Here is a 12938-nt window from a genome sequence, read left to right on the forward strand (position 1 = left end):
TGTTTTGTTTGTGTGTTTATTAGATTCCACATATAAGTGAGATCATATGGTATTTCTTTTTCTTTGTCTAACTTCACTTAGCATAATGCCCTAAGGTCCCTTTGTGTTGTTGCAAATGGCAAGAACCCGTTTTTCTTATGGCTGAATAGTATTCCATTGCATCACATCTTCTTTATCCATTCATCTGTTTTTTTCAATCATCACCTGAGGACACGCTTAGCGAGAAAGGCGGGGGGGGGGGGGACACGACGACAGAGAGACACAGACACATTAATGTGAGAGAAACATTGATCGGTTGCCTTCTGTACATGCCCCAACCGGGCATTTAACTCTCAAGCCGGGTATGTCCCTCAACTGGGAATCGGATCAGCAACCTTTTGGTGCACAGGATGATACTCAAACAACTGAGCTACTTTGGCAGGGCTCCATTCATCTATTGATGGACACTTTGCTTTGCTTGTTTTCGTATCTTGGTTAATTTAAGTAATGCTGCAATGAACATGGGGGTGCATAGATCTTTTGGAATTGTTTTTGTTTTCTTTGGATAATACCCAAAAGGGGAATGAATAGCTGGATCATATGGTGGTTCTAGTTTTAATTTTTTGAGGAACCTCTGTACTGTTTGCCATAGAGGCTGCACTGATTTACATTCCTACCAACAGTGCACAAGGGTTCCCTTTTCTTTACATCGTTGGCAAAACTTGTTAATGTCTTTCTGAGAGTAGCCATTCTAACAGGTGTGAAGTGATACCTCGTTGTGGTTTTGATTTGCATTTCCCTGATGATTAGTGATGTTGAGCATCTTTTCATGTGCACGTTGGCCACCTGTATGTCCTCTTTGGAAAAAGTCTATTCAGGTTCCTCTGCCCTTTTTCCCCTTTAATTTTTAATCCTCACCCAAGGGTATGTTTGAGAGAGACAGAAGGGAGAGATAAACATCAAATGATTGCCTCCCATACTCGCCCTACCAGGGATCGAATCTTCAACTGAGGTATGTTCCCTGACCCAGAAGCAAACCTGCAACCTTTTGGTGTATGGGACAGCGCTCCAACCAGCGGGCCCACCTGGCCAGGGCCTTTGCCCATTTTTAATCGTTGTTTTTTTGTTTCTTAGTTGTTTGTTTGCTATTGAATTGTATGAGTTTATGATTTCCTTTGCTGTGCAGAAGCTTTTGGTTTGATGATTTAGTCCCACTTATTTTTACTTCTGTTGCCTTTGCTTTTCATGTCAGAGTCAAAAATTCATCACCAAGGCCAATGTCAAGGAGCTAGTTTTATGGTTTCAGGACTTACATTCAAGTCTTAAACCTATTTTGAGTTAATTGTTGTGCGAGGTTTAGGATAGCAGTCTAGTTTCATTCTTTCGCATGTGCTGTTCAGTTTCCCAGCACTGTTTATTGAAGTCTGACCTTTTCCCATGGTGTGTTCATGTCTCCTTTTTTTGTAAATTAATTGAGTATATATGTGTGGGGTTTTTCCTGGGGTGGCTATTCTGTTCCATCTTTTAGGCCTTTTAGATTTAGAATGGAAATCTATTTTGGCAGTAAAATACAAGGAACTAAAGTAATGAAGTCATTTAAAAAATGTTGAGACGAGGAAGGCCTTTCTAATCTTACTCTTAACTTTATTTCTAGGTCCAGTTCCTTTAGAAAATGGATGTGGCAGAAAAGCCACTCGAAAGAGAGTCTATTTAAGTGACTCTGATAACAATTCATTGGAGACTGGTGAAAGTCTAAAAGCCCGAGCTGGAAATAACCGTAAAGTGCTACGAAAGTGTGCTGCTGTGGCTGCCAATAAGATAAAGCTAATGAGCGATGCTGAGGAGAATTTTAGCTCTGAAAGTGTCTGTTCTGGCCGTAAGCTGCCTCACCGCAATGCTTCTGCTGTAGCTAGAAAAAAGTTGTTATATAATTCTGAAGATGATCAGAGCTTAAAGTCAGAAACTGAAGAAGTGGAACTGAAAGATGAGAATCAGCCATCACCAGTGTCCAGTTCTCATGCTGCCAAGAATACTGTCAATGAATCTGAAAATGGAGATTCAGAGTCAGAAAGTGACTTGCAGGTAGTCCGGAAAAGTTGGCATGCTAATGGTTACAAGTCCCACACCACCACAAGTTCTAAAACAAAATTTCTGAAAATAGAGTCTTCTGAGGAAAGTCATGGTTCAGATAATGGGCATAACAGAACTAGTAGCCCATCAGCATCTGGGCAGAAACTTAAGGCAGGAGGCATCTCGGGGGAGGAGGAAGCAGATTCTGAACCAAGAAAATATGCGGGTAGGAAACACAACACAGGTCGCAAGAATGCTACTTTCCTTAAGAAAGCAAAGATCTTCAGTGATTCAGAAGACTCTGAATCTGAAGATAGAGAAGAAGGTAGATGTCACAGAACGGAAACAAACCTGATGCCAGGGAATCTGAAGTGTGACCCTGTTGCTGGGGCCCACCGTTTCTCAGATCATGTGTCCGAGACAGATGTGGATTCAGATGATGGCAAAACGGAAAAACCACCAAACAGTTTTACGAAAGGTAATTGAAAACATTTCACTGATTCCTACTGTCCTTTCCTTATGTCATACATTGTTTTTCTTTTCTATGGAACTTCTCTTTGCCAGCTGTTTTCTTTCCACCTGTGCAGTCTCTATTAGTCTTTTCTGTGCATCCCTTTATTCCTACGTATGTGCATAACTGTTGAGTAATTTTATTCACATAACAGACAGTCTTGGCCTTAACAACTATTTTTATTAAATATTTCACTTTCTGTATTAGTGATGGGGATATTGTATTGGCAGTGGGTTTAGAAAAAGCAGAGGCACCTGGCCGGTGTGGCTCAGCTGTTAAGCATCAACCTATGATCCAGATCACTGTTCTATTCCTGGTCACGGCACATGCCCGGGTTTCGGGCTCGCTCCCCAGCAGGGGGTGTGCAGGAGGTAGCCTATCAATGACTCATCATTGATGATGCTCTCTCTCTTCCCCTTCCTCTCTCTGAAGTCAATAAAGACATATTAAAAAAACAAAACAGAGGAAACCACATCTATAAACTGTCATGATGATAGTTTGAGGAGGAAAGAAAAGGGTAGAACTGGTTGAAAGGAATGTGGTAATAATCATAGTAGCTAACAGAACAGTTACTGAGATGTTCTTTGTATCATGAACTTTTTCTGAATGCTTTATGTTTTCTAATCCTCACTTTAGGATATGTTTTTATTTTATTTTTTTTTTAGAGAGAGGAAGGACAACAGAGAGAGAGAAACATCGATTGTTTTCCTCCCATATGTGCCCCGACCTGGGATTGAACCTGCAACCTTTTGGTATAAGGGATGCCAACCAACTGAGCCACCTGGCCAGGGCTTAATGCTTTATGTTTATTAATCAGTTTCGTCTTCATATCTTTTATGAGATAGGGACTGTTGCTTTTATTTTCAATTTTACTGATGAGTCGAGCACAGAGAGGTGAGATAAGTTGCTGAATTAAGATTGTACTGGTAAGTGGGGATTGATGAAGAATTATTAAAAGCAGGAGGCAGCTAAAGCTAAGATGAAAAATTGTTGGTGTGATAGGAACTTGTAAAGTTAAGAGTTTCAGGGAGGCTGAGAGTAAGCTATTAGTTTGCATACCTTAGTGTAGTGATAAAAGAGTTTAGTCTGTATTCATGTAAGTAAAATGTTTTAGTGTCAAGTGTTTTGTGTACATAGCTAGACAGGTATGGGATTTTGCTGATGGGAATATATTGTACTTGCGAATGGTGCTGAGGCCAAGTCATTGCTCCCATCCCACTCACTGCCATCCTTACAAGTTAATAAGAATGAAGAATTCTGGACTGAAGTTGTTTAAATGTTCTATTAAAGATTAAAGGAATATTCTTTAATTTTTAGATTCTACATCACAAGACCATGGACAAAGCAGGAAAGTTTCCAGGAAAAGGGTCTGTTCTAGTGACTCAGACAGCAATTCAAAGGTGGTTAAGAAACCCTCCAAAGCCAAAACGGGTCTCCTAAGGATTCCTCGAAGATGTGCAACCACCGCTGCCAGTAAGATTAAGCTCATGAGTGATGTGGAAGATGTTACTTTAGAAAGTGTGTGTACTAGAAGCAAAAGGGGAAGGAAAAAGCCCCTCCGTTTTGCGTGTACCACAGCTAAGATAGTGAGTGATTCCGAGGGAGATGTAAACTGTGAAGTGCCAAATGAACAGGATGCCTGTGACGAGGAGCCACCTGAAGCTGACTCAGAAGGTAGTACAAAAAGCATTCATCAGTCTTTAAATGGAGACTCAGACTCTGAAGGTATGTCAAATTCAGAACAAAACAGGCCTACCAGGCATGCCAATAATCACAAAACAAATGTTGCACCTTCTAGAACAAAGAACTCATTGATTGGGTCTTCAGACGAAGAGTCAAAAAGCCATATTCCTGGGGGTGAGATTGGTAGAAAATTTTCTTCTGAATCAACTTTGGATCAAAAAGCCACTGCAGAGACTAACTTTGAAGAGGAACTGAATTATGGGCTGCGCAGGTGGAATGGCAGAAGACTCAGGACCTATGGGAAGGCTCCTTTCAGTAAGACAAAAGTGATTCAAGACTCACAGGAAGCAGCTAAGACGGAAATACGAAGGAAGAGACTGCATTCTAAATTGGGAAATGTGGAAACTTCAGAAACAACAGGGAATTCAGAATGTGGACCTGACCCTAGTCCCAAATCTGATTCAGAGTTGGGATCCGTAACTGAATCAGATGTTGACTGTGCTGATGAGACAAAAACCAAAAAGAGGAAAACGAAAGGAAAAGCAAAAGTAGTTAGAAAAGGTAAAACTTTTATGGCTAATGTATCTAAAACTGTGAGGCGACAAAGACAGAGCAAGCGCCCTAGGTTAAATGCGGAGGATAATGACTGGGAGGATTTGGACTATGCGGAGTCTAAGCGGGTCCTTCGACGTTCCAAAATAAAAACGCGAAATCAGGGTAGAAGGACCGTGAGGTACCACGATGGGGATGATGATAGAAACTTAGAAAATGTGTTAGGTTTCGATGATTGCACCTTATGACCTTGAGGGAAAACCAGTTCATTTAAAGAGGAAATGGACTGGAATTTATGGTGAAACCTGGCTGTTGAAATTATTTTTTTGTCCTACAATTCAGGGAATATATTTATATTTTTCTATGAAAAGTTATGAATGTGACTAAATCATGACTGTTATTTTTATTTGCACTTGCTTGCCTTTGTAGCAGCATTCAGCACAGGTGCCAAAATATGCTTCATTTTGGGGGCAGATCTACTTAAACAGTATTTAACTACATATAACAAGAGTTTGAAATATGTTAAACACTAGACATCCTGGTTATCAAAACTAATGAGCATTACTTTCATGATAGCAAGTGCCATGCAGATATTTTCTGAATTTGTCAAGAGGTGGTAGTTTCTAACCCATGTCCTATTGTAGTACAACAATTTCACGTGACCTATGTTTACAGATTTTTCATAAATATTATGTGCATACCGACATTACAATCATGGGAAGTGTTACCATGATTAGTAGTAGGCAAGGTACCTACCACTTTTTTTTTTCTTTCCCTGGCTACTTGAGTAGAATGCATTATACCAGATTTGGTTATTTTCATTGACATGGTTTCCAGTTTTCTTTCCAAATGCTGTTGAATCTTTCTCTCTTTTTTATTTTTATTTTAAAGGAAAATATTTTATTTTATAAACTTGAATTTATAAAGTGCTGGTAAATTATTTTTTTTAATGTTTTGATTGTATATTTCAAACCTCTAAGGCCAGACCATAGTCCTAGCATTTTCTTTTAAATTGTGCACTAACAAAATGCTATATAATTTTCTTTCCATGATCTCTTGGTTTCCATGTGAGGGAGTTAACCAGACTCTTGGTCTTCCTTAGTCTTACTCTGTGAAATAGAGGAGTTTGTGTGCCTTAGATTTAGGAAAAGTTTGTTCTTTAATAGAGTGTACAGGACTAAGACAGTATTTAAATTATATGTAGTTCCCCCCTTTTCTGTTGAAATCACAGGGTTGAGTTTTGTTAAGTGTGCAATTGCAAATCTCATCTATGTAGGAAACTAGTTAAATGCTATTCTCCATTTCTGTTTTAGCTTACTGCTGCCATGGGCAAATCTCAAGCAGTCTTTGCTGGGGCAACTAAGTGTATCTTTATTAGTGACCTCTGGTTTAAATCTAAGAAAGTCATGTTTTGTCAGAAAATAATTTTGGAATCCATTTGACATGAAACTTTTATCACATCATCAAATAGCATAGTACACTTTTTTTTCCGAGCCAAATATTTTTACTTGATAGGTTGTGCTACTCCCAACAGTGTAGGTGGCCATTCCTAGCTTGTTTGTGCCTGAAGATGGACTTGATTCAAATGGTTTACATATTTTGTAGCGAAGGGGTATGCAACAATACTCCCACCCTTACTGTTTATTGGCCCTATTTGGTTTCAGACAAATTTAACCTTTTTCTCCTATGAATCCTTAAAGTGGCAGATATGGAAAAGCACCAGACTCTGGTATTATTAGTGTTAGAGAATGTTCTTAAGTGTTGTTACTTTGTGTAGTTACCTATTCTTTTTTGGACAGTACCAGCTGAGATAGGTGGGATACCTGCCTCTCCTTTGGTTGTTTAGAGAGCTATCACTGCTTCAAAACTATGAGACTCTCCTCAAAGCTCATATTCAGTGTGTAATAGTGTGATGCAGGATAATTGTCTTTCACTCTTGACCTGAAAAAATTAATGGAATGCTCTTTACTTCCCTAATTTTAAGAAGTGGTGATAGATGTCACATCCATTAATTTATTTAAACTTTTCTTAAGCTTCTCCGTTTTAAATCTATTCTCAGGGTTATAACTCCATGTTTACCATCATTTGCAAAAAGGTACCAAAAATCCATAAATAAATATGGAATACATTCATAAACACGTAAGTTCTTTTGGTAAAATGATACTTTGACCATTTAGGCTCCATCAATATAACTATTCGTATCTTTTACACTGAATTAACTGGTCATTGTTTGGCTGGTCAACTAATTACTAATTTTTCATTTTGTCCAAAATTGTTAAACCCTTGTTTATATAAGAAGTACTCTGGTTTCATCTGGAAAGAAAAAAGAATTGGCCTGGTAACTTTGAAGGCATGATTGACAATGGTAGCGTCTCAAGTTCTGAAGTAAAACTAAAGGATTATAGGGAGAATCGTTTTTATGGTCTTTTTTTGGTCATGGTGCTATTCTAAGGTTAACTTTGAACATGTGACACACACTCCTAAATACCTTTAAGGAAAATTAATAAATAACTAATAGTTTAAAATGTTTACATTGAGCACTTAGAACGTTTGACCTTTTTTTCCTGCTTCTCTTTATGGGAAAATGCACAGAGATTTAATGCACAGATGTACTTTAATATGTTTGGGATCAGTTTGTATTTTTCTTGTGAGAGAAGATAAAAGGTTACAAACTGAATGTGAACTGATCCAGAAGGGCTACAGCTTTCCATTGCACTTGAAGTAACTTAATGGTATATGGGGGAAAAAAGACTACTGTGGTTGTGTATGTCCAGAGTCCTCTGATTTTATTCATTTATGATTTAAACAAAAAGGTTTGAGGTATTTAGATTTGATTTTTGCTTTATTTGAAAGACTAATTTTACTAAGCATATTAAGAAAAAAAGGTTTCAAACATTTAAAAATAGGTGAGATCTTTAAAGCATTTTTTTTTTCATATCCTACTTATTTTAAAAGGGTATACTGACAATGCGCAGTAACTTCTGAGTAAAAGGGAAAGTTTATCCCTAGGTAATCCCTAGGGTGGTCATGCTCCCTTTTTTTATTTTAGGGGAAAATCTTTGGTTAAATGCTTTCTCAATTTAGTAATTCTTAGCAAAGGATAAAGCAGTTACAGCTTCTAAATCAAAACACAAAAGTTTCTTTTAAATAGTAGAGAGTTGTACCTAAAAAAGGAAATTAGTTTTATAATAAGGAAATGGGAGGAAAGAACTTATGTTTTAGGAAAATTCACGTCAAAACCTAGAAGTGAAAATGGAAAAAGGAGACATAAACCAAAAAAATACCATCTGAGGGTACTGCTGTCCAAAAACAATATAATACACGTCACCAAATCCTTCCCACTCCATTGGTTGATGATGTCTTCAGTAAAAATTCTTACTTAGAATAACATTGGATCCATACTACATTCCCTGTCCCTCTTCTAGTTTTTTTTCCTTTAGAATAGTTAGAACACAAAATTTCTTAACCTCACTGTATAGTATTAAAAACTAAGATGAAAGGATTTTAATATCTTCTGTAAGTACAAATTGAATTTGATTGTACTACCTGAACAAAACGAGGGGTTTATATATCAGAACACATGAACACCATTAAAGGTGCATCTAGTATTTTTGGTTTTCCTTTCTACTCAAAAGTATTGATTTTTCGAATAACTTTTAAATGGCCAAATAAGGTCTTTTTGTCTTGTCCTTTACTAACGCTGAAATACCAGCCCCATTTTTTTCATTGATACCAAGTCAACACATTTACTTTGTCAGGTATCTTGTAGCTGTCACCAAATATTTTAGTTTACTTACAGTGCATGGAAATTATAGCTCAGTTCTAATATGATGGGGTGCAACAAAGCACCTTCATTGTAGAAGAAATTTTTGTCTGTTAATTCAGTATACCTCACACTTCTGCAGTGGATATCAGGGAATAATAAAGCAGAAAGCCTAAGAAATTTGCAACTTAACAGTTTAAAGACTGTCTCTTATTCTAATATTTGGGAACAGAAAGACCAAACTAAATAAATTGGTCAAAGCTAGGGAGAACGTGGGGCATTGTGGGAAAATATAGTCCAACTAGGTTAGTAAATGCTAATCCTGCTTGTAGCTCAATTGTGAATTAATGGAAAGGAGTGAAGTATACAGAGTATAATGATGAGGGCTGTGTTCTCTCTCCTCACATTTAAAGAGTATTTTTACAGCTATTTTCTTAAATTACAGGTGTTGCCTAAGGATACATGAGAATTTTCAAAGTTCAGGGGGATTTTTACCAGTCACTCAGTCTGCCAAGTTTGTTCCTAACATACTGTTAATGTGGTAGGAAAATGTCTAGTCTCTTACTGGTTGTCCTCTCAAGGATTGCTCTTAGAGATTAGGTGGAGGGAGGCTGAGAGGGAGCAGGGCAGCCACAACATTTGGGTCCTACAAATCCGTAGGCTCTTGGGTTTGGCAGCGTGTTATAGACTATATATCTATTTGTCAAGACTAATAGTTTCATTCAATATACTTGCCAGTGTTACAACATGTTTTCTGGTCATACTTTAGTTTTGAAGTTAAATTCAGGTAAGTCTTATCATTTATTAAAACATTTAATGGGAATTTGGACTGGTAAAGAGAAAGAGGTATTCTGACCTAACTAAAATGAGATGACCAACTACAGACTTGACCGCAGCAGCTAGCCCTACTTGCTGTTGGATCCACAAGGAAAATATTTTGAAATAATTACCCTTTTCAGAATCAGTGGTTAAATGTTAACGGAGTCTTTGTTAATATATTGAAGTTAACTAAGTGTTGATCCATATTTCGTCCTTGGACTGTACACTTCAGCTCACCTGTAAAATTCTCACCATTTTACTGGAGCCTGTCAAAGAGGCAAATCTTTCAATTTTCCACTCCCACACAGGATACTTACTTTAACTTTCTAAATTATCAGCACATCTGGGTTTTAGCATTTTCATCTAGGAACCAGCTTTTTAGTCAGTTACTAACTAAAAGAGTAAGAGTATAATACATTTAAGGATGTTTTTTTTTTTTCTTTTTTAAACTACTTCAAGCCTCCTGGCTGATTAATTCAGTAAGGTCTGCAATATGAGGTCAGTTTTCCTTGCAGCTCATCTTTACCTCTTGTTTTAAGCAGCTTCCAAACCTCTATGCATTTGTGATTTTTCATGCGGGCAGAATGCAGCGCTACAAGTTGGTTGAGCCAGGGCACTGAAGGGAGTCATGAGATGTGCTTGAACAGGGGTTGTCATTGGGTTGTCTGTCACCGTGCTGCTTTTCATTAGTGAAGAAATAAAGTTGATTGGAAACTCGGTAGTTACTTCTGATACCTTGTCCTTCCTACATTAGTTTGAAATGCTCTATCTCTTAAGTTCATTAAACAGATAAGTATCAGTTCCCTTTCATACTTCATAGAACTTTCATCAGAATTTTAGAAAAAATTGAGCAGCATACATCACAAAGGTTGTGAGAATCATAAGAATGCTACCAATTAACTTTTCTAGGGATGAGAGAAAGCTGTAAAAGAGCTGTAGGTGCAAAACAAAACAAGGTTCTGTGCTATCCTCATTGGATGTAGTGAAGACTGACTTCATAGGTGAACATAAGTACATCTGTTCAGCCATAAAAGCGACCAGCCTAGTGGAGAGCTCGATTATGGAATTATTTCTGACTGTCTCCTGACCTGACACTCCCATGCTGTAGGAGTTGACTTCTCAGTGTTACCAACTCCCCTAGAGGAATAATTATAAAATGTTAAACACAGAGTTACAGAAAACACTTAACATTCTCTAGAGAGACTTTTCAGTTTATGGGAACACTTTTGGAAATGTATGCTTTAGAGGGGGCCGGATATTTCAGTGTTAAATGCTATTTACTTCCCGAGTTTTGGTCATTTTGAAAGGCAATAAAGGACATCCCACACCAGCTTTGATAAAGACTTGTTTGAAAGGTTATGGTTTGCAACTAACAGGTTTCCCCTCTGTATGGACTTGATTTATCTACCAACCACACAAATCAGTAATGTCAGTATTTGAAAAGTATATGAAATAGGCTAGTATATGGTTTTCATTTTTGATTCAGGCATTCTTTTTCCATTCTCAAATTTGTTTTTAATATTCCAATTAAAATGCTGATCAAATTAAAATTCTGTGTGCTTCTGCAGCAATGATGTTAGTTTACCTTGGATTTAGGAAAACAATTTTGTATCAAGAAGTGTAATTGGAATAAAGTATAATTGGAATATGAATAATTCTTAAAATATAGAAACGAAATTACTGCTTTCAATCAAAGCAATCCATTTCTCTTCACTACAGACCATCTTAGAATACACAGTGACCTGACTTACGATTTAAAGTGGTCATTTAGGTAACCTGACCAAGTACTACTACAGATGTAAATTTTCATTCTACTAAAGAGGTTTTTGCCATATCCAAATAGGGATTCATTTATAGGCGAGCAACAGTGCCTCAAGCACTCAGTGACTTCCCAACATGTGACTGACCCAAGACCATCTGGGACACCAGGACTCTGAGCTGTACTGTCTTATTAGTATTAAATGACACTATCACAGATGTATTGTTAGAGTAGCACCCTCCAAAATTTTTAAGCTTGTACACTAACATATAAATTGGACTTCTCTAACTGAATTATCCTGTATATATTTCTAAAAACTGTTTGTAGCCTTCCAAGGAGAATAAAGCACTTTATAATTTACCAAGTTCTCAGTAATAAAATTAATACTGACTTACACGTATGTATTATTTTTATTTGTATTCCATACAAGTCACTCTTCTTCCTCAGATTGTTTTTATCTTGATGAAATTCCCATTTTATGTTAAAAGACTTTAGAGATACAGCTTTATCAAGTTGAGTTGCTGTACGATTTGTTCCCATGTTCTTTACTCTGGGACGTAGGTATTTACTTGAAGTTCAGGTTTCCTTCAAGTGTTTTTTAAAGCCTACTCACAGTTTATTCTGTAGAATCTTAACTTTCACATTATTTTGGAGTACAAATGAGCATTTATTAAAATGCCCTAGAGTTCGTATTTGCTAGGTTCCTAAATAGTCAGTATGGGGAACTTGCGTCACTACATCACAAAGGAATTAACTGCTGCAACTTAAATCATTTTGTCCCACAAAACTTTTTAGTTGTAATAGGATTTTATCTATGGTAGTCAACTGGGTATGTATTGGGAATGACCAGTTGTCTTTTTTAAAAAATTTATATATGTTTTTATTGATTTCAGAGAGGGAGGGAGAGGGAGAGAGAAACATCAATGATGACAGTCATTGATCGACTGCCTCCTGCACACCCTCTACTAGGGATGGAGCCCCAACCTGGGCATGTGCCCTTACTCTGAATTCAAACCCTGATCTCCTGGTTCATGGGTAGATGCTCAACCATTTAGCCACACTGGCCAGGCCAGTTGTCTATTTTTAATGCCTTTTCAACATGCAAATAGCGGCAGTTGAGTGATACTAGTATATCCTTAACCTACCATAAGTACAAATTTCACCTTAATTTTGCTATATAGTTTTAACTATTTCATTTATCTGTTGTAGCATGTTAATATACAGGGGTTGGCAAAAGGAGGTTTATAGTTATAATGCAAATAATGCAATAATAAATAATAGAAGAATAAACTTTTGTGGACTCACAGCTATAAACCTACTTTTGCCCACCACTGACTTAATGTGCTAAATAAAGATTTGGCTTTGGACCTAGGGTTGTTTTGCAGAGACTAATGTTCACAATTTAAAAATTCCTAAGAAATTATTTGAAGTGGTAACACTGCACTTTAAGCCACTTTCCATTTCACTCCCCCAAATTCATATGCATGACTCCACAGAGCCCAAATAAAGGGGTGGGTATGTTGCATGGGGCACTATGATGTTCAGTGTGGTCTGCCAAAATGCCATTTTTGCAATGTCTGGTGACTTACATTGAACCAAATGTCGAATCTTTAGCAATAGCATTTCACTGGAAAGGCATGTGAACCATAATTGGCAAAAGGAACTAATGCATTTGTGGGGGCTTTAGTGAAGTAGTTCCTAACCTATGTGGGAAGGAGGCATGGTCTTGGAGGAAGCACAGGCACGTCTTTGAAATGAGTTTCACCGACAAGGTAAAACCTGGAGGGCTTGCCTCAGAATTC

General features: G+C 37.3%; 1 protein-coding gene across 1 annotated transcript in view; it reads left to right on the plus strand.

The window, feature by feature from the left end:
• The window catches only part of BRWD1 (bromodomain and WD repeat domain containing 1), a 90362-nt gene that overhangs the window by 72575 nt on the left and 4849 nt on the right, over positions 1 to 12938 (plus strand). The window contains exons 40-41 of the mRNA XM_081138076.1: positions 1634 to 2527; positions 3878 to 4804. Of these exons, the coding sequence (XP_080994202.1) occupies positions 1634 to 2527; positions 3878 to 4804 (1821 nt within the window). The remainder of the gene's footprint in view (positions 1 to 1633; positions 2528 to 3877; positions 4805 to 12938) is intronic.

This window comes from Miniopterus schreibersii (genome assembly GCF_964146895.1).
Source record: "Miniopterus schreibersii genome assembly, chromosome: 5".
In the NCBI taxonomy this organism is placed as follows: Eukaryota; Metazoa; Chordata; class Mammalia; order Chiroptera; family Miniopteridae; genus Miniopterus; species Miniopterus schreibersii.